This window comes from Lontra canadensis, unplaced genomic scaffold (genome assembly GCF_010015895.1).
Source record: "Lontra canadensis isolate GAN:19392208 unplaced genomic scaffold, GSC_riverotter_1.0 scaffold60, whole genome shotgun sequence".
NCBI classification, from domain to species: domain Eukaryota; kingdom Metazoa; phylum Chordata; class Mammalia; order Carnivora; family Mustelidae; genus Lontra; species Lontra canadensis.
Window position 1 is genome coordinate 1,202,252 of NW_022631054.1, and position 22,309 is coordinate 1,224,560.

At 51.9% G+C, this 22,309-nt stretch overlaps 1 protein-coding gene across 5 annotated transcripts in view; it reads right to left on the bottom strand.

Moving 5' to 3' along the window:
- Positions 1–269: 269 nt before the first annotated feature.
- PHC2 (polyhomeotic homolog 2) overlaps positions 270–22,309 on the bottom strand; it is a 53,106-nt gene continuing 31,066 nt past the window's right edge. For all 5 annotated transcript variants that reach the window (XM_032877148.1, XM_032877149.1, XM_032877151.1 and 2 more), the window contains 6 exons: positions 12,550–12,752; positions 10,711–10,840; positions 9,763–9,877; positions 5,970–6,111; positions 4,772–5,048; positions 270–1,700 (listed from right to left, as the gene is read on the bottom strand). In XM_032877148.1, the coding sequence (XP_032733039.1) occupies positions 1,546–1,700; positions 4,772–5,048; positions 5,970–6,111; positions 9,763–9,877; positions 10,711–10,840; positions 12,550–12,752 (1,022 nt within the window). In that variant the 3' untranslated portion in view covers positions 270–1,545. The remainder of the gene's footprint in view (positions 1,701–4,771; positions 5,049–5,969; positions 6,112–9,762; positions 9,878–10,710; positions 10,841–12,549; positions 12,753–22,309) is intronic.

Sequence of the window (22,309 nt, forward strand, 5' to 3'; positions counted from 1 at the left end):
AGTCTGGGCTCTGCCTTCTCTGCTGCAGACATCCCGGGCCCAGCAGCATTACGGCTCCCCTGCGGGAAGGGGGTGGGGCACAGGGGCTCAGAGCTGGGGCTCTAGAGGCTACCATTCCAAGGGACACCTGTGAAAATGAGGCCGTGTCTGCGTTTCTCGATGGGGTTGAGGGCACCCTCAGATGACCTGGTCGATCGTCCCTCCCCCAGCCCAGGGAACCACCCCTCTCCTGGATGAGAAGGAGCCAGCGGAGAAAAGCAGAGAAGAAACAGATTTTACAGATTTATTTTTAAAAAACAAAAACAAAAGGTTAAAAAAGTCCTTCATTTCCAACCCTGCCTGGGGGTGTGAGTGGGGAATAGAACAAGCTGAGAACGGTGCCCCCCCCTTTCCTGGGGAGAGCCCTGCTCTTCCCCCAGGAGCCTCCGAGGACAGGGCAAGTCAGAGGCAGGCCCTCGCCCTTCCTGCCCTGCCTCCTCTGCAGGTAGCTCAAACTGCTAGCAAGTTCAAGAGGCAAAGAAGGGTGGAAGCGGGAGGCCCAAGGCTGCCTTCTTCAAGGGAACGTCACCCCAGCTCTTCTCTGCCCTCCGACGTTCTCTGGGCCCCCACTCTGGGGCTCCCAGGGCGGCGGGCGGGTGGGCAGGCAGGCCAGGAGGCCCAGCCCGCAGCAGCTCCCATAATGCCATCTGTGGCACAGCAGGCCAGTCGGGGGGACTTCACAGTGTGGGAAGGACTTCGGAGACAGCATGCCCACTCTGGAAAGGAAAACCTCCTGATCTTCGTCGCTTTCTGATCTCGCCTCTCTGCACGGAGGCTGCCCTTCTTTTCTATTCCCCATCCTGAGGCTGAGTGGAGTCCAGGACAAAGCACTAAGTGGCTGTTTGCTACAGAACACCTGGAGATGCCAGAGGGTGGCTCTGGGCCCATCTGCCAGTCCAGGCTCCTACACAGTCATCCAGTCACACACACAGCGTTAAGGCGTCTGTGCCAGCAGGCGTGGCCAAACCGGGCCCAGCTTCTCTCTCTCCACCTGTGGAGGGTGAAGGGGGAGAACCCCTGGCTGCTTCAGAATCGGGCTGAAGGGGGAGAAGCCGGCAACGGAAGAGTTAGCCAGGCCCGGAGGGAGAAGTGGGAGAAAGGCAGGCAAGGGCTTGCAAGGCCTCGATCCAGGCCTGACAGCTGCCCTTGAAAGTGACCCAACTCAGGTTGGGAGCCCTGACCATATACCCCCTGGAAAATGGGGGACAGAGAGAGGGGAAGAGAGCGGGGCTAGAGTATTGGGACTTTGGAGGAAGCCAGTGCTATCAATATTTACAAGCATAAAGCCCCATCTTCCATGCCACCTACCTCTCTGCCCCTCCCACAGAAAGAAAGGCCCCTGAGAGCCATTGAGGGGGTGCCAAGACCTCCTCACCAGCCACGCCCCATAGGGAGAGCCCTTCCCTCCGACTGGCCCCATTTCTGGGCCCCTCAGGAATGTCTGTCTGGCTCTGCTCAGTCGGGAGGAGGAGCCCCGGGCCAGAACCCTGGCTGCACCAGCCGGCCCTAGGAGTCCTTGAGCATGCTGATGCGGGCGTAGATCTTCAGGGCAGGCCCCAGCTTGATGTTCATAGCGCTCATCAGGTGGTCCTCCTTGAGCAGCAGCAGGGCCTGCCCATCGATCTCCTGGGCACGGAACTCCTCTGCTATCTCCTGGCAGCCTGAGGGGAACACCAGCACAGACAGCGTCAGTTAGAGCTACTGGCGTTCACGCTTGGCACTCGGGCGTGTGAGACACAGGATCTCCTCGAACCCTCCTAACCACGCCCTGAGGAAGACTGTCTCATTTGATAGCTTGAGACAAGCTAAGTGACTTACCCAAGTGATCCGTGCCTCTTAGTCACTCATATCCTGGTCAGAGCCCCACTTAATGAACGGGCCCGACCTGGCAAAGCAATGAGGTGCTGCGGGAGTGACAGCTTGTGATTTCTGAGGCCCAGGCTGCAAAGGGCACGGCAGCTGCCACTTTGCTCTTCCGGGGAGTTTACTTTGGAGGAAGCCAGCGACCATGTCATGAGGACACTCAGAAGAGTCCCACATGAAGAGGAACGGAGGCCGCTTGGCACTCTGTGCCACCTGAATGGGGCACCCCGGAACTGGGTCCTCCGCTCCAAACCTTCAGAATACCCCAATTCTGGCTGCCATCTTGACTGAGATCTCATGAGATCCCAAGCCAGCGCTGCGCAGCTAAGCAGCGTTTCTGACCCACAGAACCTGAGGTAAGAGCCACGACACTCTAGGGTGACAAGTGCAGATTCTGGTTTCTGGAAGAGGGGCGCTGCCGTGGCCTGGGGAGCGGCAGTGGGCAGGAGCTGGAAGGACCCTGAGGAGAGGGTCAGTGACGTGTCTGAGATACTCTGAGGGACTGGATAGAAGTCTGATGGCCTGTGAGGAGACTGGGTGAGGCTTCAGGGAAAAGAAACTATTTCTGGAAATTGGGAGAAATGGATCCTTGCTGGGAAACGGAGAAAATGTCACGACCCTGCTGCAGGTATGACACAGCTAGTGTAATGTGCCTCAACAGATGGCACGATCTAGCAGAGGACGTTTCTAGCAGAACAGTGACGGTGCTGCCTGGCTTCTGACTGCTGCTCGCAGGAAAATGAGGACAGATGACGTAACGGTGAAACTGTTAAGACGTCAAGGAGCCAGGATTTGCTCAACTGAAAATCCTTGGCCTCTCCAGATAGCAAATGATGTCAAAACTAAGAACTCATTTCTAGACAAAAATCAAATCCAGGACACAGATGAGAAAACATGGCCTAGAGAGGAAACTGAGGGGAGGACAGATCTTGCACCAAGACCTCAGAAGCTCGAAGGTGCTGCCTCAGAGAACTCTAAGGATTTTATGGGTGTGCCTCACAGATCCTGGCCACCTGACAGTAGAGCTTCAAAGACATTAAGGGCCTGTCCCTCAGCTTCAGAAGAAACCAACATAGAGAAGGGCTTCTCCTGGAGCAATTCCAGGTATGGTTTTTGTTTAATGGAGTAAACCCCACAAGAAGCATTGGAAGCCCATGGCAACTTTAAGACAATTGTACTGTCATAAACGCTACTTGAACCGAAAGAGTCTGAGGTCACAGAAAATGAAGAGCAGCAGGACCAGGCTGAGAAAACTGGTCCTCTCAAAGCTCACGTTACCTTTCATGGGAAAAAGAGGAGGACTCAGAGGCTGGAAGCAAGAAGGAAAGATGATCATTCCCAGGCATGGAGTCCTGATCAGGGAAACACCAACACGTGCCCGACTAGATTTCAGAACGGGGATGATGGGTGACTCCTGTATCCTCCTGCACTGTTCTTCCCTTTTTGAAGAGCATGCCTACCACAGTGATCCTACACCCATCCCACATCTTGGGTTTGTGGACGGAATGGGTAATGTTTCTAGTTCTCAGGTGTTCAGATCGAGAGGAATGCGGCTTGAGTTGCTATTCCACGCCCGGACCAGAGTGCGCTGGTGAGATCCCAGGCTTTGAATTACTGCTGCAAGGGGCCGAGACTTGTGGGGGCTATGGCAGGGGGTGAGGGTGGTCTGCTCGAGGGAGGAACATGAATCATGGGAGCCAGTGCCTGGTGAACTATGGTAACCAGCTCCAAATAAACCCGGCTTCCCTTTCATGTCCCTGTGGGCATGACCTGTGTGATACAGTGACACCATGTAGTTTCTGTGTTTAGATCAAAAGGACCACAGTGACTTCCACCATGTTCTCCTGGATCGCCCCCCTGTGGGGACAAGTGCCCACCATATCCTAAGAACACGCAAACAGAGGTGTCCTGAAGAGGCCGGATGGGGAGGAAGGGAGGTCTCCCGTGGGCAGCCATGCCCTCCTTGAGAATCAGGGGCATGGGGCACCTTACAACAGGATCCTACAGCCCCAGGGAAGCCCTGGGCCACATCTTCATCAAAACCTCATAAGAGACCCTGTGGCAGAAATGTCCAGCCAAGCCACTCCCACATTCCTGAACAACCGTTAACTGTGTGGTGATTAATTCCGGAACGCGGCAAGAGATGACTAATACCCTGAAGTGAGGGGCAGAGCCAGGATGTGAGCCCAGTCGTGTCAGACAGAGCTCTTGACCTCTGCTCCTACTCTGGTCTGAGTAACAGTTGTGCGCTGCTGTCCACACCCGACGTGGCCAGCAGCGGGGTGCCACCGGCAGAAACAAGAGCCGAGAAGCTCTGGGATCCTCCGAAAGCACCTGTGAATGGTGGGAGGTAGGTCTTCAAGGTTCACTTCTAAATTCTAGGCCGCAGAACCATGTGCACCCCCTGGCAGGGTCTGTGCGGTTCCCTCCATCGCGTCCTTCCACATTGGTGAGCCTCCGCTCCAGCCTCTCCGGGGGCTTGTGTCTCCGACTGGCCAAGCCCTGCCTGCCTTACCTTTCCCAACTCTGACGTCCTCCTTGACCACTTCCCTACACTCCCACCAGACTCCTCTGGCACCCCGTCCCAGGAGAGTGACAGGCCGGGCACACGGTCACCCCTGCAGCTCACGCAGACCCCTGCTGTGCCAGGAACCACCATGCATCACGGCCATGGGTATTTTTTACAGCTGCGTCCTGTAGCAGCATATATGCTCTTCCAGGCAGGGATCTCACGGAGTCATGTCTGCACGGCTGTTCCCAAACCCGAGTCACTAACTGAGTCATTTCCTGGTGGTGGCAGGATGGGCTCTCCCTCTGTCCCAGGTGGAGGTCGCTCTCCCAGTCTGGCACGGGACCCCCGGGACCTTACCTGGCAGGGAGCGGATGAATTCGTAGACGTCTTCCACATTCCACTTGGTGGGCTCGCTTGGCAGGAAGTGGTGTCCCATGCCCACCAGGTCCCGCACATGCATGTCTGGAAGCTCCAGGTCCCGCTGGCCTTGTCGCCGGCGGGAAGTGGACGAGCTGGCTGAGATGGGCGACAAGGGCTCCTCGTAGCTTGAGTTATCGGAACATCGGCTGGAGTCCTCCTGGCTGTGCGTCAGCTGCAGTGCAGCTGTGACTGAGAGGGGCACGGCGCCCGTCGGCTGCGAACAGAGAGAAACCGCTGGCTTCAGGAGGAGGAATAAACCCACCAGGTCTCCAGCAGGAAGATGGGCAAAGGCAGGTAGTCTCCCCCTCCTACCTGGTCTACGACCACCTACCTCTGAATGCTTAGATCAAAACGCGTCCTCTGGGCTGTCCCCTCTGGCGTGATGCAGAGCCAGCCCCTCCAGCACCCGCGCAAGCCCTGCACCATTCTGATCTGATTCTATCTACGCCTGTTGTTTCTTCTACATGTGGGGTTTTACACCAGGACTCTGGAGGTCTCAGGCTTAGGTGCTATGAAACAGCATGTAAAATTTCTGTGCACGTACATGCTGGGTCTCAGCCTTGGTCAGATTCTTAAAGAGCTTTACAACCCAAGTGATGACAAGCAGCCAAAGCCATCAGGCTCTGACACGTCCCACGAGACTGTGGGTTCCCACCGTGCAACTTAGAGCCGGGCTACAGCATCCGTAAGGACCGCCCGTGTTCCTGGGAGAGGCTGCAAGAACTCAGTGCTCAGGATTCCAGGAGGCAGCAGGGAGCAGGGCTTCTGAAGGGGGTGGGCTGCCTCCTCACCTGGCACTCCGTGTAAGACCCAAGGTAACGGGGACAGTCTGTCTCTTCACGGGACTGGGCGGCAGAGGTCCCACTTCCACGGCCCCAGAAGGACGGAGGCAAACCGGAAGGGGAGAGGTAAGGAAGGGCAAGGTCACTGATGCAGACAATTACCTCACAGGCATCCGTGGGTCTAAATGCAGGGGCCTATTGTGGGGCTTGGGAAGGGCTTGTGAGAAATGAGAACACGACGGAGCAGATTTAAGTCAGCCACGGAAAAGGAATGTGGGTATTCCCAGTCTGTTAGGGAGGGAAGCTGGTGGGGACTTGTGACAATGGCGCTTTGGACCCTGCCAGCCGCTCACCTGCTTCTTGGTGTCCTTTGTAAGTGTCGGCAGGCCGGCTTTGCTGGCCCGACGGCGGTTGTGGGTCGTGGCTCCTGCCTTCTGCAGCTTGCTCCGGTCCGAGTGGAAAAGCCCCACTCGCTTGGTGCACCCCACGTTGTACCTGCCAGGATCAGGGAGACGGGGGAGTCAGAACAGTCACGGGGAGTGCGGCCAGCAACAGCGGAGTCCGTCTGCATGCTCTGCTCCCAGATCCATCAAGGACTACTAGCTCGGTGACTTTGGGCAAGCCACTGGACCTCTGAGCCTGTTTCCTCACCTGGAGCTGGGGATGACACGGCTCACTTTCCAAACCTGGTCTGACAAGTGTATGAGCTAATGTGTGGAGAGTGCTGGACACAAGGACTTGGGAGCACGGTAAGAACTCATGGCTGACATGTTCTACACTAAACATGACCTGTGCCAGAAAACAACTGTCCTGCTGGCAAGGACAGGTGCACCTCAGAGACACCGCGGGTTTCTTTCCAGGTCAAAGCCAGTCAGATGACTGTTTCCTGGTTCACATAAAAGTAATGTTTACGTGACACTGCAGCTCATTAAGATGACAGTGGGGGTGCCTGGGTGGCTCAGTCAGGCTCTGACTCTCGATTTCAGCTCAGGTCACGATCTCAGGGTCATGGGATTGAACTCTGTAGCAAGTTCTGCACTCAGTGGGGAGTCTGCTTCTCTCCCTCCCCTTTTGCCTCTCCCCTGCTTGTGTGCACACCCATGTGTGCGCTCTCTCTCAATAAATAAATCTTTTTAAAAAAATTATAAGAAAAAAAGACAATGAAGTTTGCTGCTCGATGGGCTCTTCTTTTAATGAAGGATTTCTCTGAAGCCTGTGATGCCGTTTGATAGCATTGTGCCCGCAGGAGAACTTCTTTCAAGACTGGAGTCAATTCTTTCAAGCTCTGCTTCATCAGCTCAGTTCATTTGATTTCTAAATCCTTCATTGTCGTTTCAACAGTCTTCACAGCGTCTTCACCAGGAGGAGACGCGTCCTTAAGAAACCACATGTCGGCGCACCTGGGTGACACAGTGGGTTGGGCCGCTGCTTTTGGCTCCGGTCTAGGTCTCAGGGTCCTGGAGTCGGGTCCCGCATCAGGCTCTCTGCTCAGCAGGGAGCCTGCTTCCCTCTCTCTCTCTCTGCCTACTTGTGATCTCTGTCAAATAAATAAAATCTTAAAAAAGAAAAAAAAAAAAGAAACCACATGTCTTGCTCATTCCTAAGAAGAAACTGCTCGTCCATTCCGGTTTTATCAAGAGCTGCAGCCGTTCAGTCACAGCTTCAGGCTCCACTTCTAATTCCAGATCTCTGGCTGTTTCCACCGCATCTGCAGCCACTCCCTGCCCCACCCCCGCTAAACTCTTGAACCCCTCACAGTCATCAACTTCTTCCAAACTCCTACTAATGCTGGCATTTTGAGCACCGTCCCTGAATCCTGAATGTTCCTAATGGCATCTAGAATGGTGAAGCCTTTCTAGAAAGTTTTTAATGGACTCAGAACCATGTGCTCCCCTAGCAGGGTCTGTGCGGTTCCCTCCATCACATCCTTCCACATCAGTCTGCCCAGATCCACCAGTGGAATCTCTATTTACGGCAACGTTACAAAATGCATTTTTTGAAAAAGACTCGAAAGTCAAAACTACTCCTTGATCCACAGGCTGCACAATGGATGACGTATTAGCAGCACGAACGCAGCATGACTGTCATCGAGCGTCTCCACCAGAGCTCATGGGTGGCCAGGTGCACTGTCAGTGAGCAGTAATATTCTGAAAGAAAGCTTTTTTTCCTGAGCAGTAGGTCTCAACACTGGACATAAAATACTTACTAAACCATGTTATAATGGCTGTGCAGTCACCCAGGCTTCCACTGTCAAGAGCACAGGCAGAGCAGACTTTGCACAATTCTTAAGGGCCCTAGGATTTTCAGAACAGTAGATGAGCACTGGCTTCAACCTGAGTCGCCAGCTGCGCCAGCCCCTAAAGAGAGTGTCAGTCTGTACTCCGAAGCCAGGTACTGACTTCTCCTCTCTGGCTAGGAAAGTCCTGGATGGCATCTTCTTTCTAGAAGTGTTTCGTCTGCACTAAAAATCTGTTGCTTAGTGTAGCCACCTTTGTCAGTGATCTGAGCTGGATGTTCTGGAGGGCTCCCTGCGGCCTCTCCATCAGCCCCTGCTGCTTCCCCTTCCGCTTTCACGCTATGGACCCGGCTTCTTTCCTTAAACCTCATGGATCCACCATTGCAGGCTTCACTCTTCTTCCAGCAGCTTCCTCCCCTCTCTCCACATTCAAAGAACCGAAGAGAGTTAGGTCTTGCTCTGGACTGGGCTTTGGCTTAAGGGAATGTCGTGGCCGGCTGGATCACCGATCCAGACCAAACTCCCTCTATATCGACAATGAGGCTGTTTTTGCTTTCTTACCACTGCTGTGTTTGCTGGAGTAGCAGTTTTTATTTCCTTCAAGAACTTTTCCTTTGTAGTCACAACTTGGCTGTTTGGTGCAAGAGGCCTCGCTTTCAGGCTGTCTCGGCTTTCAATGAGTGTTCCTCACGAAGCCTCATCATTTCTAGCTTTTGATTTAAAGTGAGAGGCGTACCACACTTTCACTTGCAACACTCAGAGGTCACCGTAGGGTTATTAATGGGCTGAATTTCAATCCTGTTGTGTCTCCAGGAACCAGGAGGCCGGAAGAGAGGGAGAGAGATGGGGGAAGAGTCCGTTGGTGGAGCCATCAGGACACAGATGACATTTACTGATGAAATTCACTATCTTATGTGGGTGTAGTTCGTGGCACCCAAAATACTTACTATAGTAACATCAAAGACCACTGATCACAGATCACATAATATAGTAATAATGAAAGAGCCTGAAATGTTATGAATGACCAAAATGTGACACAGAGACACAAAATGAGCCACTGCCTTTGGGGAATGGGGGCCAACAGACTCGCCTGATCTGTAAAAACAGCGCCATTTGCGAAGCCCAGTAACATGAGGGCCGCCCAGAGCTCGGCAAAGCTTCAGAGGCACTGATGCCCTCCAGCACAGTGCTGAGAAGGGCTCGATTCCGGCCAAGGCAGAGCACCTCTGTGTGGGGCTCGAGAGGCTGATATTCTCCTGAGGGCTCAGGGCTTCGGCGTCCATGCCTCTTTACCTTCGTATGAAGAGTACTCGGGGCTTTACAGTCCCATGAGTCTAACTCCCCAACCCTATGACGCTGGGCACAGTTACCTACCCTTTGTGCCTCAGTTTCCCAGTGGGTGTGAAGGGGCTGGTGGTAATCCCTGCCTCGTGGTTACCCTGAAGACTAGAGGACACCAGGCACACCCTCTCCCTGGTGCAGAGCCTGGCATGCGGCAGGCACTGAGGACCTGATGCTGCGCCTGACCTGGGCCTCTGGCCTACGCTGGGTGAAAGCTCACAGACGGGACATCTGTACCTAGAGCAGGGGCTCTGGACAAAGGGGCAGTAGCTGCCACAGACTACGGGGTCAGTGGGTGGGGCCCAGGAGGGACAGCCACACTAAAGCCTGCTTCCCTTCCTGCTCCCTTGAGTTCTCCAGTTCTCCAGAGTTCTTCCCTCTCCCTTGAGTGCCAGGACCAGGCAGATTAGGGACGCAGTGTGGCTTTCAGGCAGGTGGAGGGGACTGGAACGCTGCTAAGCTACACCTGGGCGCTCCTGGGATGGACTGTCACCAAAGGGGGTAGGACCCGAGGTGCAATCCTGACGAGAGGGAGGGGCTGGCAGAGCCGTGGGGCTGAGGCCACTTACCTCTTGGCACACGCCATGGAACAGAAGCGCTTGGAACGCTTGAACTTGTAGGCAAAGTCCACCCGGCCACAGAGCTCACACTTGAGCTTGAGGGGAGTACCCTCCTCTTTGGATTCTGTAAAGTATGGAAATTAGAGGAAGTGTAAAGAGAAGAAATTTCCACGAGACCCTGGACAGCCCCCCATGAGGCCTGCCTTCTCTGCTCACTTCCCCGTAGCTGTGGCCCGCAGTGGCGGACGAGCTTGGAAAATGACCACCCGCTTTTGCCACTGGTTTGGGAAGGGCCGTTTCCCCCACCCTAGAAAGTACCCAGGGATGTCTGCTGGTGACCCCTGGACACCTGACAGGATTTTTTCCCCAAGCGCTAAGAGCCCGAGGCAAATGCAGGTGGTCAAGAATCAGCAGCCCTCTTTATGACCCTGGGAGGCTCACAGGGAACACTCCAGGTGCGCTCACATCTGGTTTGGAATACCTTGATCTGTCTAGTGGGCTGAGAACCTGGATCCCAGAACCCAGGAGCTCTGTACCCTCTGCAGCGACCACCAGTCAGTGGCTCAGGCTGCAAGGGCCGTCCTGGCCTGGTTACTGTGCTGCCCGAGAGCTGCGCCCTCCGGCAGGGAGAGGACCACACCCTTGCCTGCGCCACTCCCACCTCTTACTAATGACTCCCACAGGAGAAGTGACTCTTGGGATCCTGTGGCTGGCTGGCGTGGGGCTGGAGTAGAGGCCGGGGAAGAACAGCTCCCCAAAGGAAGCGACCTTCCCCCTTCCCTGTTTCCTAGGGATAGTGGCTGAGATGGGACCCGGAGAAACGTTTAGCAGATGGACATGTTCCTCCATGGACATCAAGAGAGGAAGGGTGTGCGGCCAGCCTGCAAAGCCCTGGCTCCTCCCTGGTCAGGTGCAGCCATGCAGGAGGCCTCGGCACTTGGGCTGGGGGATACCTACCCTGCAGATAGGGCTCCTCCATCTCAGAGTCAGTGGTGGTGGTATGATCCTGCTGGGGAAGTTTCTCAGGCAAGAACCCCTGTGCATACTTCTTCTTGAGATTCCCCACCAGCAGGGACGAGCGTCCCACCTAGAGGACAAAGTGACATGGAGGCCGTGAGGGTTAGGTGGGGGATGCTTCCTTGTTCTCCAGCCTCATCAAAATCACACATACAACGCAGCGAGGCACAGATGCCAGCCTCTACATTGTCATCCCAAGCGTGTCTTACTCAAGGCCCTATCTTGCCCTGTAGCTCATGAGGCAAGATGCCGATTGTCACGGAAGTGCAGCAATGGCTTCAACCCAGGACCACTGGGCGGCTTAGGAAGTTAGGAAAATAGCTACTCTTCCAAGTGACTAAGGGGCAGAGATGGAGGCCGCAATCAGGTCTCCCACTGGACCAGAAGGACAGCCAGGGCCCGGGGCTCACGCACCACCAGCAGGAATATAGCCGAGGCCCCGTGGGAGGCAGGAGACTCAGCAGCCATATGTGATTTCCTACTGTCCTCCACCGTATCGCTGTTCTACCCAAGCCAGAGGGGCAGACAGCCCTGGAGGAGCGCAGGAAAATGGACTCCGGGCCACAGACAAATGTCCTCCGAGGTTGCCAGGACCCTAGACTGGCTTATTCACTCTTCTGGTCCTTCCTTTGCTGCCTCTGCTCAGGCGGCTGGTGGCTAGTTCTCTAGGGTGATGTGGGGGCGGTTACTCAGTCTGCAGCCACCCTGTGGGAGGGGGTGGTTTCTGCTGTTGCTTTAGGAGGCCACAAGGAAGACCCAGTCTGAGGAGGGAGGGGATACGGCTGGGCGGGAGCTACGTCTAGCTTAGGGGCTCTGGAGAGGATTCCTCTGCCATGGGCCCTGAACCACCTTCAGAGGGCAAGTGGACAAGAACCTATTTGTGTCCTGGCATTCTGGAAAGGCAGTTCACCCGGCTTGGCTCATCAAGCTTAGAGTCTGCCACTGACTAGTCAAACCGCTCACGGACCCAAAGAGTGAGCAAAAGGCAGATGGTGTCCCATGAAGATGGTTTCTCTCACAGATGATTTCATCACGAGAGGCCAGTGTGCCCCTGCCTTTGGGCTCCTCCCAGCCACAGAGCAGTGGCCCCCGTCCTCACCAACTCACACTGCATGGGATCAGCTTGGGGTGCTTTGTTCTAACAAGCTATTTTCTTGACTCTTTTTTATTTCTCTTTGGTCTTGCGCTTTCCCTGGAGACATCTGATTGTGCCCTTTCTAAAGAGCCCTCACCCTCATTCACTCTTTTCAAGGCTCTGATCCCAGAAAAGCAGCTCAAGCTACAACCTTGTTCTCTTATCTTCATTTCAGACACATCTTGAAAATTCTACTCTACACACTTCCCTTTTGTTCTCTAACTGGTTAGAGTTTTGCCACTCAGAGGTTCTGGCATTCAAAACTGAACAAGGTCTCATTTCCCAAAACCCACTGTCTTGCCCCGAACACCCAATGTGAACTCTCTTCTAACTAAGGCGGTGGGGAGGGGTCACACAATACAGGGACACAGCTGAGTCTGTGTGTGGACCCTTCTAACCAAGGGGCCTTGCCAATTACTCCTACTAATCACTGGTCCTTTCTGGACAATAGGAAGACACTCGATCCTAGAAAGAAAATGGCTCTGACATTCTTTTGGGAGGAAAATTAGCAAGGAAAGAGCAAACTTTACATTTTTTGGAAATTTTACATGGAAATGTAAAAATATTCTAATACACATCCAAAATATACTTCAAAAAAAAAAAAAAAAGAAAGAAAAAAAGAGGGGAAAAGAAGTAGTCCGTACCGGGAAAGGCTCCGCCCCCTCCTGGATCACAAACCCTTCGATAACATGCGTCAGGATTTGGGGTTTCACAATGGCCTGTGGTGGTTTATTCTCACCATTCTGGGGGGCAGTGCCGGTGATGCTGGAGGCAGAATTTCCGTTCCCTGAGGTCATGCCGGGGCTGCTGAGGTCGGTCAGTGCATGAACAATGCCCTGCCCTGTCTCTGCACAAGGGAGAGTAGGAAAACACAAGCAGGGGAGGTCAGAACCGGGGCGGGACCAGCAGCAGAAAGAGGGCGGGGACTCAGCACGTGCCTGTTTTTTTCCATGGAGCCAAGACACAATGCAAACCAAGCAGTTCCCGCCCTCAATGACCTATTTAAAAGTGGTGGGGTGGACGGACACGCCAGCAAGGGTAACTCTAATCAGTTCTGCAGCGAGGCAGCCCATCAGCTAGCAGTATTTCTTAATTTCCCAACCGTGCTAAGAACAGTATGACCAAGTTCGACAGACAAGAATTCTCTTTGGGGAGTTAAGACCTTGGTCAATACTGATCTGGACAAACAAGGTCACCTTCAGTTCAAGGGAGAAAACGTATTTAAGGCAGTATCTACAACCAGGATGAAAAGGGGCACTAGGTATAGGGGCTTGGAGTGTGACAGGGTTTTGAAGGGGAGAGATATTACACCATCTATGAAGGTCCATGGAGAATGCTTTGATTTTAAGCATCCTGTGAAATGTCAAAGTACTGAAACCCAGAGATGAATCCAAAGGGAACAAGAGGGCTGGGTCCCAAGTGAACACAGTGCTTTCCGGAGGCTGGTTATCTGGGGTCAAGCGTTACGATAAACCTGAGTTCAATTTCTCCCCCAAAAGGGTCGCCAAAGGCTGTGGGGCAGCTGCTGCTGGCCCCGTGCTCTTGATCAGGCCCGTGGTTCTGTTCTCAGCTCCATACAATCTGGTCCTCAGCCAACCATGGAGTCCTTGCCTCTGTGGACAACCCTTCCTGAGGTCTCCCCACCTCTGTGGGCCTGCTGGCCTTCCTCTGAAGGACCCGAGAGAGTGCTCTAAGAAGTGTGCTAAGAGGCGCCTGGCTGGCTCAGTCGGCTGAGTGTGCGACTCTTGATTTTAGCTCAGGTCATGATCTTGGGGTGGTAGGATCAAGCCCAGACTGGGCTCCACACTCAGCAGGGAGTCTCCTTGAGATATTCTCCCTCTCCCTCTGCTCCTCCCCCAACTCACGTGTGTTCTCTCTCTCTCAAACAAACAAACAAACAAACAAACAAACCAAAAAATCAAAAACCAAAAAACCCAGGTATGCTGAGGTGCTCAGCACAGGGAACCTCCTCTTCTCCACTTGGCCGGCCCCTCTCCTGAGCTGCTCCAGGCTTTAAAGGTATAAAACTTTACCTCACTTTTGCCACCCCCTCCCTGCCCCCTTCCAGGACCATTCTCTACCACCACCAACTGTGGGAGCGAGGTTGCCTGTAACCTGGAACTTCCTAAAAAAGAAAAAAGAGAAAGAAAAAGCCATTTCTTTATTGCAACAAGCCTATTAATATTAAGCATAACCCTGTGTGTGTTACATATTTGAAAAGTGACTTCAGTACATGTGTTAAGTGATTTTTGCACAAGACTTCTTATGTCGATGCTCCTATTTTCCTGTTAAAAACTGAAAATGTGGGGAGACTGGGTGGCTCAGTGGGTTAAGCCTCTCTACCTTTGGCTCAGGTCATGATCTCAGGGTGCTGGGATTGAGCCCCATGTCAGGCTCTCTGCTCAGCAGGGAGCCTGTACCCCGCCCCCTGCCTGCCTCTCTGCCTACTTGTGATCTGTCAAATAAATAAATAAACTCTTAAAAAAAAAAAAAAAACCCACACAAAAAAACTCCCCAAAAAACCATTTTCTTAAAATAAAACAAAACAAAACAAAACTGAAAATCCCACCAAGGAACAGGAATTCAGTGTCTGATATGGAGCATAGAGAAATAACAATAAATTAATTTTAGAAAAGGTTATAACTGGCTTGTTTTCTTACTAGTAGGTCCTAATGCTTGATAAACCAGAATAAATCTGGTTTGATGAAAAAGAATGTATGGTGACCCATGCCGTCACTCCTCAGACTTCCGTAATCCAACGGCAACTTCAGAGCTGAGCAGCAGGGGAGTCAGCCAAGAGACATGAAAGATGAGATTGCTTTAAATTAGTTTTTGTTTGAGACAGAGTCACACCGGTAAGTTAGAAAGATTCCCTTCAGTGTTCATAGTAATTTGGAAAAAAATGTTTGACAGCTTTGACTTTACTGTAGAGATGGAAATTTTTCCCTTTGGAATTAGTCTTTCGAAACTATAAAGGTATTTGGCAACAACAACAACAAAATCTTTCCTTAACTGTTCATGAATAACTAGCAGGACTGAGTCAATCAAACTGAATCAATCAAGTTACATTTCCCTGCTTTTAAATGTTAAACATTTAAGACTGCATTTTCATGGTTACATTTTTTTTAATATTTTAACTTTGCAAAGAAATACATATATTACTTAAAATGATAAGTAAATGTTAAAAAACAAAACTGAATATATAAGTTAACATTTTATTTTTAGGTGGTGCTTATTTCCTTCCGGTAAAATATCCCATGATTTCTCTAATGAACTATAGATTATAGAATCACAAGACTGGAAAGCCTGGTTCAGTCCCTTACCAATGCTTGAACCTTCTCTATAATAATCCCACCGAGTGATTTCAGGGCATTTGTTTGAATGCCTGCAATGACAAAAGAACTTACTATACCTCTTGAGTAGCTCCCTCTGTGGACAGTTCAATTAAAAAGTTCTTATTTATTAGGAGCCAAAAACCTATCTCCTGTGCATTTCTGCCCACCCATCCCGGTCCTGTTCCTTAAGACCACGCAGAACAAGGCTAATCATATTTGTGTAATGGGCAAAAGCACCGGCTTAGACCTGGCTTAAGAAACTCCTCTTTATCACTCAAGTGAATTAGGGGCAAGTCCTAGACTCTCTCTGAGCCTCGGTTTTACTAGCTGTGAAATAAGGCGATTCCAATACCTCCCCTGCGGTGCTGGGTCCCTCCGCGGACCGCAAGACAGAATCATCAGCACAGCAGTGCTAGCACACCGGGACATGCTCAAGAAACGCTCTCCGTGCCAGAAAGCACAATGCTCCCGACCCCGGCGCGTCTTCTCCCCTCTGGGCCAAGCTCCCTCTGCTGCTTCAACTATTCCTTGCACAAAAGGCTCCAAGTTCCTCATCATCCTACGTGTCCTGTTTACGTCTTTTCAAGTCAGGGACCTGGTCGTTAACGAACAGAAAAATCAAGTGCACTGATCTAAGAGACTGTGTTGGTAAGATTTTGGTTTTGTTTCCTTTAAACACCGTAGCGTTCCTGAGTGAGAGCACAGGAGGAGGGAATAAGTGACTCCCTTGTGTCAGTATAAGTACCTCGGTGGAATTACTCCATTCTCCTTGAATTCTGGGATCACTCCCACCTCCGGCTTTTCATGGATATTCATCACCAAACTGCTTCTGATATATTGTCTCCTTTTATGGGATCTCTGCATCCTGACTTGACTACCCCCCCGCCCCGCCCCCGGCTTCCCTCTTGTCTCAGAGCGGTGTCTATTATGTGCACTGGGGCACTGCAAGACCGGGCGGCGCGGGCATAACTCTTGAGGTCAGATTCTTTCCTTGTGCCAAATACAGGAGTGAACAGATACATCCAGTAGCTCAGAGCTGACAGAGTCGACGCTTAACTCTGGGAAGCAAGATTTTGGAATCTAAGTTTTTCAAAAAGGATCTTATTAAGCAAGAGAACAAACAAATCAATCCTTTCACCCGAACATTAGAAATGATCACTCTCCATTCTAACTCTGGGGCAGGCTGCAGAAGAGACAGAAGCCAGGGGACAGAAGGAGGGCATTTTATGAATATACAAAGGTTCGCAGTCCTCTTGGAGGCCAAGGCCCCCTCATCTGCTTTAAGAACAAAGGAGTTTGGGCTATTTCTGGAACGACCAAACACAATCTCTCACCCCCTGCTAAGCCCAGCATGCTGAGATTAATTTAATCTACTTCCCCCCCTCTACCAGACTGCTCCGCAGCCTGTTTGAGGGAAAGCAGCTTAACAGGGGAACTTGCACAAACCTGTCCTGCCGGCTCTGAGGCCAGATAAAAGATAAAGACTCTGTCTTCGGAATTCTTCCTTTCTGAATTCTCTCGACCAGTCCCTGAGGCTGGCGCGGCTGCTGATTCCCACAGACCTCAGAAGCCGTTACACACAGCTAGGTACTGGAATCTGAACGCTGGAGGCCAGGATGCCGGGAGCACGAGGGGCTGTGGGAGGGAAGGCAGGCCAAGCTTCGGTGGTGGTGGAGGTGCGGGGAAGGAGAATTTAGTCCTTCATGAAGCTGCCCACAAGGGGCCGAGGATTCAGATAGGAATGAACAGGACAGTATGTTCTGGGGAAGCTGTTATACTATATATGTCTCAGGCTCTAGGCTGCTTCTCAATTCTGGTCTCATTCATTGGCTCTGGCAGCAACAGCCCTTGTAGGGGCTGGGTAAAACACGAAGAACCACCCAGCAGCCTGTTTGTGAGATGATCTGCTTCAGGGTAGGGTCCCTTCCGCTAGGCCGAGCAAGTTTCTTTAGACAAGGGATATGTCCTGTCACCTCTGTATCCTCAGAGGCTAAACCCCATGTCCCCTACAGGATACGTACTTAATGTCTGTTAAACTGGATGGTCTAGAACCCACGGTCTCCATCTGCGCAGGTTTCCTTGGTCTCAAACAGGGAACCTGGCACCATCTGAGGTTTGTAAATTACCTACCGAGGCTGTAATGATTAGAGAGCAGTCGGGCCAGCACCTTCTACAGCACTGGCATTTCTGAGCACCTAGTTATAAAGAACAAGAGCTATTCCTTGGCCCATTTCTTCTTGTTTGGGTGGGGATTTCTTCAGTAAGAAGGAGCATTAAGTTGCCCTGCAGGCTGGAGTTCTGGATTCCCTGGCCCCTTTGAAATATGTGTGCGGACTCCAGGCATCGAGAAAGGCATGATGACCGCTAGAGTCAGAGGCTGGGAGGCTCCTACAAAGACAGCCTCGCCTGCAGGACCAGCCACTAGGTGTCCAGAGAGGCTGAGCTCTCCTGCCCATTTAAGAGAGAGGCCTGGTTGGCTACAGCTCTGCAAAATCTGGGCCATTTCAGAACCAGTTCTCATGTTCTTTACATGAGCAGACAACAAAAATCAGGAAAAAAAAAAAAAAGTAAAGAGAATAGTAAAAACAAAACAAAACAAACATCAGTTATGCTGGAATCCCGTTCAGGAAGAACACTTATGATGGTGTTTCAGATGGCCTGGCCAGTCACTGTGTCTGCTCCTAAAACAAGTCTTCCTGAAGCCCTTAGAGCAAACGGAGCCACTTCTAGCCCCTCAGCCTGCGCCACGGCTTTCTTCTGTATTTTCACCAGACAAGGAGCATTTTAATTTACAAGACTTCTAACCACCCTTTCTTCACCGTAGTGGGAGTGAGACAGAGCTAATGAAGTTAATCAAGAATTTAAGGAAGCAAAGTAGGTGATAACACGGGTCATTTGCCTGCAGCAAATTCTGCTCGACAAATGGCAGGACAACGCTGCTTTACCCAACACAGGGCATTCTCCCCAGGCCCCTGGCTCTGCAACCGCGCTCTGTGCGCCTTGGCTTAGCAGGTCCAGTCATGGGGCCAGGAGGGGGGCCAGCAGGACTCCCACAGAACTGTGCGCTCTAGAGGGAGCCCATGGGGAGCACCTGCAGCGTGCCAGCCGCTGCTGGGAAACCATGCCGGGGAGGCGGAGAGCAGCAGGCCTATGGGGGGAGCAGAGAGAGCGGAGGGCCAGGAGGCTGCCCGCGCTCTTACACTCTCCTGGTTATATTTGGGCGCCTGAAGAAACTGGTGACATTCTGGAAGTGAGGGAGGTAAGATATGTCATCAACGCCCATTTGTTGGCGTCCCTCCACCGCCCCAGGGGGAGGTGGGAAAGTGAGGGGTGGCAGCGAGGAGAGAGAAAGGGGTGGGTAGAAATAGGTAGGGGGGGACAGGGGTGAGGGAGCGAGGGAAGGATGAGCGGAGGCTCTATCCTGGGACCCTGACTGAGTCCATCCATCAAAGAGAATCATTTGGTTAACAACCTTCTTTAAAATGCAAGTAGACACCTGCGGTCATTCACACCTGGCTGTGAACCACCCCACAGAGAAGCAGATAGCTTTCCTTCCAATCTGTGGACAACAGGCTTGGTGGGAGGGATGGGAGGGGGGAGTGATTATTCTGGATCACAGGCACGAGGGCACACAGGGCCGGAGTCTAGCAATTTTCCAGATGAGGAAAAAGGTGCATTTTAGAACCAAGGCAAGAGTGGATGCCACATATTTGGAAGGCAGGACCTTCTAAAACACGTGCAGAAGGAGCTCTTAGTCTTGGGGAAAGGACACGCCCCTTCCCACCCCGGGGGTGTCCCCTGCCCACCAGAAGGCAGGAGGCACCAATGCCCAATGTTTTAACTTTTTCACTTCTGCTAAGGAGCGAGCTGTCGGACACGGCAGAAATCCTTACCTCAAGGACACACAGCAGGCTATGGCCGTCACCATCCTGCTCCTCAGATGACCTCCCTGGGCGCTGCCCACAAGAGCAGCCCACTGTGAGCCACCTCTCTCAGGAGGGGAAGAGCTGGCAGCGACAGGAGGGGCCCTCAGGGCACCGGGCTGAGCAGGCACGGAGGGTGAGGCTCCGGGTCCCCGCCTGGGTCCCCGCAGGGAGAGCCGGCCAGCAGAACGGAAGCCAGGCTGAGCCAGGCAGCCGCAGTCCTGCTTGCCGCGTCACAGCAAAATGACCTTGTGGAGTCTGGGTTAAGAGGCTTGCAGGGCAGTCGTGCTCCTCGGCTCTCAAGCATCTGGGCCGAGACACTCTGGGGAGGGCTTCTGGGAGGGGGCCGCTCCTCCTCCTCCTCCCCAGCAGCCATTACCATACAGCTGACTTCCCTGCCGGCTCTGAGGACACAGGCCAAGAGAGCGGCCCTTCTGACTCACCCACAGGCCCCGGCCACAGTGTACATAAGCTGAATTGTAAACAGCTGAATGTTCTCCAAGCTGCCACCCCCAGCTATGAAGGAAGGACTCAATGGAGCGAACAGCCACCCTCCCCCCACGCAGGTCCGGACAGCGGGAGCACTGGGGGATTTCCAAACAGCTGCAGGAACTGCTGCCCGGCCCGCAGAGGGACTGGGTCCTCCACAGACAGGGCCCTCGCACAACGGGACCAAGCGCAGTAGCAGCACCTGCGGGACCAAGGGGTGACTGCCCACGGGGACAGGTCGAGGCACCAGGGAACAGCAGCTAACTCTGACTACTGGGAGTCAGGGAGGGGTTCCAGACTTCTGCTTGGATGGAGCCAGGCCCGTGGGATCCACTGCTGAGGTCGGGGGCTCCCAGATATTCTCCCACCATAGTTCTCTAGCAGGTGCTGGGACTTCAAAAGACAATGCGTCTGGGAACTTGCAGGAGACACTCTACACCCGAGACCTCGAGATCACAGAAGATGGAAGTCAGAGAGGCAGAGTGGAAGGAGTGCTGGCTCTGGGTCGGGGCCAGTGCCTCTGGGTTCATATTCTGCGTTCTGGTTCCACCTTTGATTTATCTGTGCTCTGAGCCTTAGTCTCCCCATCTGTAAAAATGAGGATCATACTGCCTATGCTGCAAGGTTATGGTGAATATTAGAATTGTTATATGGAAGATGCCCGGCACTGATCTCATTTAGAAGCTGTGCAACGTGGCCGTTAGGACTCTGGGACCAGAAAGACCTGAGGCTTAAATCCCAGTTTGTAATCGTGGATAAATTACCGGAGGCCTAAATTTCCTTAGCTGTAAAACGGGTACTTAGACATGTCTCACTTGGCCACAGTAAGGATTAAGTAAGATAATGTAGGAATGGCACAGTGGAATAGGCTGGACTTGGTCCTAGGAGGACTAACATCACAGAAACCTGAAATATTTGGAAGCCTGCCTTAATCTCTCAGTCTTGCTCTCACAGAGCCTGGCTTCTTGTGGCTTCAGGGCAGAGCAATCCTTCCATCTTCCCAAACTCAGGTACCAAGTCTGCTTCTCAGACACCCTGGTCTACTCAGGATGTTCTATTATCGTCCTCTCAAGGTCAGGCTTCAGGAAGAAATGCTCCTTCCACTTTGACCACGGCAGCAGCGACACAGGAGAAATGCACCTGCCTCCAGGGCACACCAATGTCTCAATTCACCTTCAACACTCATTAATCAAAACGATGAGGCAACCACACTCCCTTTCTAGACAGTTCTTTCGTCAAGAGTCTCAGGGTGCCACACAGGGCAGAACCCCAGCAGCCAGACAAGGTGACGTGGAGCAACTTCAGAACCACTTTACCCACAGAGCAGTACACTCATGGAACCTGCCCAGCCAGGAGGTAGTGCAGCCCATGAAAAGGATAGTTTAAAAGGCCAAAGATAAAATCATGGAAGATGGGTTTCTAACAGTTAAGAAAGTTAAGAAAAAAAAAAAAAAAGACAACTAGAAATGTTCAGTAAATTCTGTAATTATTTTCAAGTTGATGATAAGGAAAGGCCATTACAACAGGGTTGCCTGATAGGCCGCCTTGTTTTTTTTTATCAACTGCAGGAGCACTGATATTTTCAGATAAATGGGAGGGGAAGGGGAGAGGGAAAGGGAGGGAGACAGAGAAAGTGGGGGAAAAGCTAAGCCTCAGCTGTCTCACCCATATAATGGGACAGATGATACCTATCTGGCAAACCAATCCTCCCGACCATTTCTGCTTCCAGCAAACATTACCTTCCTCCTTCCTAAAACCGTTGTCTAAGTCTGCAATGATTCTGCTACCAATCAGCTGATAGAACAGATTAATACTGTCTACTCGAGACCTAAAAACACAAACTTCACTAATTTTTGTAGAAACAGTATGTGACTGGCATTAAAATTGTTTCAATTTAAAGTGTCCTTTGCTTTGATCGTTTAGATGTGTCTTACCATATAGACGGCATAAATACAGATTAAGATAGATTTGGATTGTATGGATTTAGGCCCCATATGGATGGCTGCAAATGTGCTGAAGACATCAGTAACTAGGGGTAATTATATGCTATTTGAGACATAACAGCCATACAAGCAAAGCCTTAACAATAACCCCCAGTGGTCAAGAGCTCTCACTTTCTTGCCAATGGTCTCAAGCCTGGTCCTCCTAACCTACTGGAGAAGAGCTACCTATGACATAGCATCTGACAGGCATCTCCTTTTAAGAGATAAATTTCACTGCTGAGAAGAAAATCATCCCGGAACTAGGTATTTGCTTTAAAGGCAGCCCTAAGGGGAGACAGGGTGGCCCAGTGGGTTAATGCTTCTGCCTTTGGCTCAGGTCATGATCCCAGGGTCCTGGGATCGAGCCCTGCATTGGGCTCTCTGCTCAGTGGGGAGCCTGCTTCCTCCTCTCTCTCTCTGCCTGCCTACTTGTGATCTCTGTCAAATAAATAAATAAAATCTTAAAAAAAAAATAAATGAAGGCAGCTTTAATAGCAACCCGGGACTGTCTTCAGCATCTGGATTTATCTCAAAACTGAAAATGCCTGTTTAATAATCCTTTCTTTGATGAGTGGAAAGAAGGTGCTCTTCTTTTGGACTTATCTAAACTAAAAAAAAAACCATTTGGAAATTGAAAGAAAAGGAAAGCACATCCTTTTTCACTAACTATAAATA